General features: G+C 38.7%; 1 protein-coding gene across 1 annotated transcript; it reads right to left on the reverse strand.

Annotated features, from left to right (window-relative positions):
• Positions 1 to 1,806: 1,806 nt before the first annotated feature.
• On the reverse strand, positions 1,807 to 5,957 carry LOC116255376 (rac-like GTP-binding protein 2). Its single transcript, XM_031631165.2, has 8 exons — positions 5,400 to 5,957; positions 4,899 to 4,986; positions 4,578 to 4,687; positions 4,357 to 4,420; positions 4,106 to 4,164; positions 3,818 to 3,883; positions 3,571 to 3,677; positions 1,807 to 2,128 (listed from the first exon to the last, which is right to left on the reverse strand). The coding sequence occupies exons 1-8, from the start codon at positions 5,496 to 5,498 to the stop codon at positions 2,095 to 2,097; spliced, it is 627 nt and encodes a 208-aa protein (XP_031487025.1). The 5' UTR covers positions 5,499 to 5,957; the 3' UTR covers positions 1,807 to 2,094.
• Between the last annotated feature and the right edge of the window lie 434 nt (positions 5,958 to 6,391).

The following is a 6,391-nucleotide window of genomic DNA, read 5'->3' on the forward strand; positions in this document are numbered from 1 at the left end:
TACCTGCTCTCCAGTATACAATCTGATTTCGCCTGACGAAGAATGCATTAAATATTGGGAGGACAATGGTACGAAACCAATCCAATGACAGCAACAATATAAGCTCCAAACAAGGAGTCGTATTAATGCTCCAAGTGTACCCCTATGACCTCCTAATAATGGTCTCCAGTATTGAATATTTGCACGGAGACGGTCTTCAATGGGCCTCTGATACTAACTTTGCTGCTGTGCAATATACCAAGGCAAGTTTAAGTTTCTCTAGGGTTCCACCATTAATGAAGGTAATTCTTGCTTGTTACTCACCTAGAGTTCACTTCTTAAAGCAGCTGGGCCTTGGAGGGTTCGTTGTCCTCAAATGGGTCAAGAAAAGGACTTCAACATGATGAGTTAAACGACTATACTGTTGGATAGTTGGCACTTTCTTTTTGAATAGTCATTTGGAAGGCGTTTGATAACCCTGAAAAAAGGATCTCAAGGTGTACTGAACGCGTGAAATTTCAATTTATTGGTATACCTTGAAGTCAAATATTGGTGAAAATTTCCACCTGTGTTACAATGCTATTAAAATTTAGGGGGAAAACAACCGGGCTTCATAAGAGTGTGAACTTTTTCTCCTGTTTTTTTTCACTCAACGTGGAAGTGAAAAGTTTCGAACTGAAGTTAAACTTAGCTAGCAACTGCCCCCTTACAAAGACAAAATGCTTCTGCTTGAAGATTATTTTAGTCTATCAAATGCCCTTTCTGAAAAGATAACAAAACAGTCTTGCCTTGTTCTGTTCCAATACCAGGTAGTTGAAGAAATCAGTTAAATCCATGGAATTGAACTTTGATGTTAAAATGCAGTTGTATTAGGGAAGGTGAGGTTGAACTTAACCATGGAAGTGGCATGAGCTAGAAAATTCCTCTTTCTTCATGCTTGGGTCCGGACTTATTTTCTTGCCCATATGTGGTTTCTTACACTTAGTCGAGACAATTTGTTATTTTCTTAGCAAAATGACTTATATTGACAGGAAAGAGTTTGAACAAGCTAGACTTACCAGCTGTTCTAAATAAATCTCTAGTTGGATATTCCTCCACTCTCAATTGATCTTGAAAGGAGACCCCAGCATTGAACTTTGTGAGGGAAGCTAGAAAACTAAAACCAGAAGAAAACCCCTTAGCTGTTCTAAATAAACCTTTAGTTGGATATTCCTCCACTCTCAAAGATATTAGAGGTGTGCTTAAGTTATTCGACAAATAGTTGCAGTTTCAGCTGAACTAGAGACAACTCTTTGTGCAAATTAAAACATGTATAAGCCTAGGGTAGCAGTAGCCACAACGTTTTACGACCTTGGGTGTGAGACTAAGCCTCTTTGTCAGAATTTTCATAGCATAGCTGATTGGATTGGCAGGCCAGGGAAGACCATGTTATTAGTTCGATTCTCGTAGGCACTATTCCTCTAGACTGCAAATGATGAATGCATGACACTCTAGTCAACTTTCTTCTTTCACATCTTCAATATTGGGTTTCATTCAGTTTAACTCATTAATGATCAAGTACCCACTTATTTACATGCTTGGTTTTCCTTGAACAGATATAACTCAAGGGAGATCAATAAATTATGGGTTGAACAACTGAATGCTAACGGGACCCTGAAAATGTCGCTTATGGTAAGGAAGATACTCCAGCGAATCAGAGAATTACAAGAATTTTCCAACACTGCTGGCTCTTTATATGTGTATACAAGTTTGAATCTACCATGTTGAATGTAGTGTAGCACGACGGAAATGCATTTTGAACTTATGCAACATGTTTGGATTAGTGAGTGTATTTTGAATTTTTTCCATAACATGTTTCAAATGAAGATGAAAAAGTCTGGATTGATAGATAATACATACTTCCGTTTTCCTTGAACGAAACACATTCTTCTTCGACATTTAAGCACTTGACGACAGATCAGATTTGTGTTGCCTATCTATCAAAGTCTATTCTAAACAACAGAGAGAAGATGTATCAATAATACATCTAATGGGGTCAGTCTAATTTAGAAAGTACAAGAGCGTGACATTGCATATCCACAAGCCTCAAGATCCTTGATCCATGTGAACTCAACATTAAACAGTGCATGTGCCTCCACACATTATGCTCCTGCAGCAAGATCATGGTAGAGCAGCAGAAACAAAAAATTCAAAAGTGAGGAATTCTTTGACAAAACAAGAGCAAACTTTAGCATGTTCTACTGAAGAATCATGAAGCATAAATACGAGGCACAAGTGCTGAAGCATAAAATGTTATCTATGATCCACCAGCAATAACAAAAATAGTAGTTCTGCAGATTTCTGGCAACAAATTTACACATGCTTAAGTAAGTTCAACTACGTGATGGAAATTGGCAAGAAAAGAAGGCCAAAACCCAGGAACCAGATCATCAGCATGAACATTGAAGAGTCAGTACGCTTCAAATGAAAACAGAAGTTCAGTATGCCAGACCAAACAGTGCATAACAGCAAGCAATAAATGCCATCACCATATACTCTGTACATAGTTAAGTTTCATGACTTTCTGATTGCTATCTCAATGATGGATCAATAGCCAAGTCTCAAAGATAGATTAGGACGATGCAATCGACCAGATGATAAACGACAAAAGCTTGTGCTTTATCCCACTTTTTGTATCAACGCAGTTTATGAATACAGCTCAGAAGTCATTTTCGTATGCTTTCTTTGATTTATCTTTTCTAACCAAGTAAAAGCCAGTTAATTGTACTATACAAATGCATTGACACAGAGACATAATGCCTCAGCAGAAATATATTACAGCTCGCAGTTATGGATTTCAACAGTATTTTCTGGAGCTTTAGTGAAAGTAGTGAGATCAAACGATTCTAAAGGTGTCCACAAAGCACAAGAAAATTGAAAAACAATATGCAGTACGATGTTATTTCGTCACATTCTTCTGTAGCCCTCTGGAATTGTGCCCTCAAGAAAATAGTAAAAATGCAAAAGTCATGTTGTTCACTCCTAATATAAGGTTAACTGCACGCTGTCACAGATACAATTATTTATGAATAAGCCATGATAATGCAAACATCTCAACAATGCTAACCTGCATCCTGTCCCGTAGCAAAATATTTTTTCTTTCGTCCATTTCTCAAACAAATGGGCAAAGAGGACGGTGACTGAAAAGACATGTAGGTGACAAAAACGTGATTTTCAATACCAACAAAATATTGACAGGGGCATGAATTGCTGATAAAGTGCCATGTTTCTGTAAATGTGGGGTTTAATAAATCTAATAAGTTGAGGAAACTCTACAGACAGGCAGATTACTGTGGCAGTAATGGACATCAATCACATTGCTAAGATGAAAAGAATAAGTATGGAATTTGAAACAAAAAAGGTTATTTTCAATCCTCTTTTTTTAATAACCTGAGGAAGAAAGAAGAAACCCACGTCAAAAATTTATGAAATTCAGTAACCAACAATGTAAACCCTTAGGGCAACCCAAGCCTCATCAATTATTCACGTAGTCTTTCTTTGTTTCTTATCATCAAGTGAAAACTTTTATGACTATAGTAACTGATCACTCACATGATTGAACAACCAGAGCTTCTCTTCTTTTTCTTCTTAATAGTTTCCTTTCTTCGTGGAGGTTGAAGAACAACCTTGATTGCTGTATCAAAGATGGATTTAATGTTCTGCACACAAGAAATGCAAAACAAGAAATTCTTTACGACTCCCGTGAAAAGAAAAAAGAAGTGAAGACCATTGATAAGTATAAAGGACACAAGGGAAACAAAGGAAATGAACTCTGTAAAAGTAAATGAGGTCGAGCAACCTGTTGTGTCTTCGAACTACATTCAATATATGCAGCAGCTCCAATTTGCCGCCTAAGCTCCTCCCCCTAAACAAATGGGCTACCAAGTTAAAATGTAAACAAGGTTAACTAGACAAAGCAAAATGCACCTGCAACTGCTCATAACAAAGAAAATGGTAATCATGTATTTGATGCATTCGCTGTAGCTTGGATCTTTTAACAAGTTGATGGACGAAGGGAGAAATTTCTGGGTGGTGGCTAGTGAGTGAGCTTCATGCCGCAACCTGTAATCTGAATACCAGAACATACCTGAGCTGTTGTTACTGAAGCAGCAATCAGATGATCAGCCACACAATCTTCACGCAGATCTGGAAAATAAAACCCACAGTATTATTAAAGTTCACCCTATATCAGGAATTAAGTGAAATTACTCTCTAACGTTGTGCTTTACCAAAGAGTTGAGCAACAAATAACTCATGAGCATGAACAAATTAGGCCTCAGGATCCAAGTAAAGATTAAGGGCAGAGTGGGAAGAAAGAGAAAAAGGCCAAACACTCACCCAACTTGGTTCCAACAAGAACAATTGGAACATTGGGGGCAAAACGACGAAGCTCAGGCATCCACTGCAACAACAAAGGACACCAATTATTGCAGCAATTAACCAAGAACAAAGAAATGCATAAAAAGCCAGCACATGGGCTACTTGAAGTTCAAAATTCCAAAAGAGGCGTTAAAAGAAGGAAGAGCAGAAAACTAGAGAGCCAAGAAAGAAACGGTCACCTTTTTCAGGACGTTTTCATAACTTGCCTTACTGACCAAAGAAAAGGCCAAAACAAACACATCAGCGCCTCTGTAACTCAGTGGCCTTAGCCTACTGTAATCTTCTTGGCCTGTCAATTGAACCCCTTCCATTCAGTAAAACACAAACAGATACAAACATAAATCAAAGCACTACCCTCCACTAGATTTGTGGGGGTGCCCACAAGTTTCTGGTCTTTCCTTCTACACGGATTAATGAATACGACACTGTCAACTAATATCCAATTCAGAAAACCCAAAAAAACTGAGAGCATGGAGATTAAATTAGGCTGAACCAGGCACCTGCTGTGTCCCACAGGCCTAAATTTACAATGTTGCCATCCACCACCACGTTGGCACTGAAGTTGTCAAAAACTGTAGGGATATAATCCTGCCGACAACCCCAAAAAACAAGAAAAAAATGGCAATATAAGTATCAGAAAATTGTTAGTCTATGTAAGAGTATATACGATACAGAAATGAAGAAGTTCCAGGATACCCACGAAATGAATCTTAAAATAGAATTATTTTCTTTTTCTTTGAAACATAATTTTCTGGACAGGGATGAATAATAAGCACAGAGCTCACATGTTCTAGCTCAAAATGCAAAGAACGGAAGCTAAGAAGCTAGATGACGCTCACCTTTAGGTTGAAAACTGGTTTGAAAGGCCATTAGAGAGAAAAAGGCGGAGCCCATTTTTGTTTTCCATAAATCCAGCAAAACAACCATGCATACTTCAAAGGAAAAGAAAATACAACGGTGGAAAGTGGGGCTCAGTTTTCAGATAAGCAGAGAGAACTTACAGTCGGGAACTTGTTGCTGGTGTAGCAGATGAGAATACAAGTCTTTCCTACAGCGCCATCTCCCACCGTCACACACTTGATGAACTTTGAGACACTCATCTCATCAGAAGTGGAAACGCTGGAGAGTCGTATAACTACAAGAAAGAAGCTTCACAAACTACGGAGAGCGGACGGCAGACTACTCCTGAATAGAGAGAGAGAGGGAGAGGAGGATCGTGAGAGCGGGAGAGAATAAGTAGAGGCCTCGCAGGGGAACGTGGGGCTTCAGTCAAACAATTCCACGTTTCAGCCTCCATCAAGTTCTCATCAATTCTCCTTTTATATTTTCGAAATTTACAGGGATTTGCAGTGGACCCACATGCCAAACCAGCCAAAACACCTTCCCTCGCCTCTCTCCCTCTCTCTGAGTAACATGATCTTTGACCACATGAAAGCGCAAATATAGGAAACAGAAGCTGAAATTAAGACAGAGTAAAGAAAAATAAAGAACGAGAGACTTTCGGTCTCCTCTCTCTAGCAACTCCGTCACTGCCGAGTTTGGTGGCAGCACATTGGTAGCATTGCACATGAGGTGAATGGGAGTGGTGGCTGTGTGAGCAAGGATGCCCGTTGAGACCATTTTCCAAGATTAAATGATCATTGAAGAAGAAGAAGCCTCCCCTTAATTCTGAAATGCACATTAAAAAAAACAAGTAGAAGATAATAAGAGAAAAGATTGCACACAAGGCGGTTTGATGAAAATAAATATACGACCAAAATATCCAATTTAAAGGTATTGACTACAGCCAAACCTAATTTGCCCTCATGCCCTTCTGTCTCAGCCTGGTGAGAACCATAGCCTTTACCCAACCTACACATCTCGAGCATTATTGAATGGCGAGCACCTTATAATCTTCAATGCATCAAAAAATTCAAATTATCAGGTCAACTATAAAAATTCATGGTTATAAGAGTGGTTTTAAAATGGTCTAAATGATCATGTTAATACTCCT

This window comes from Nymphaea colorata, chromosome 6 (genome assembly GCF_008831285.2).
Source record: "Nymphaea colorata isolate Beijing-Zhang1983 chromosome 6, ASM883128v2, whole genome shotgun sequence".
In the NCBI taxonomy this organism is placed as follows: Eukaryota; Viridiplantae; Streptophyta; class Magnoliopsida; order Nymphaeales; family Nymphaeaceae; genus Nymphaea; species Nymphaea colorata.

Excerpts from the sequence above, each read along its gene's own strand:
- LOC116255376 (XM_031631165.2), bottom strand. The coding sequence starts at position 5,498 with ATGAGTGTCTCAAAGTTCATCAAGTGTGTGACGGTGGGAGATGGCGCT. Across the intron at positions 4,421-4,577 it reads ATGAAAACGTCCTGAAAAAG|TGGATGCCTGAGCTTCGTCG; the intron begins GTGACCGTTTCT and ends TTGTTGTTGCAG. Across the intron at positions 2,129-3,570 it reads AGCTCTGGTTGTTCAATCAT|GAGCATAATGTGTGGAGGCA; the intron begins GTGAGTGATCAG and ends ATCTTGCTGCAG.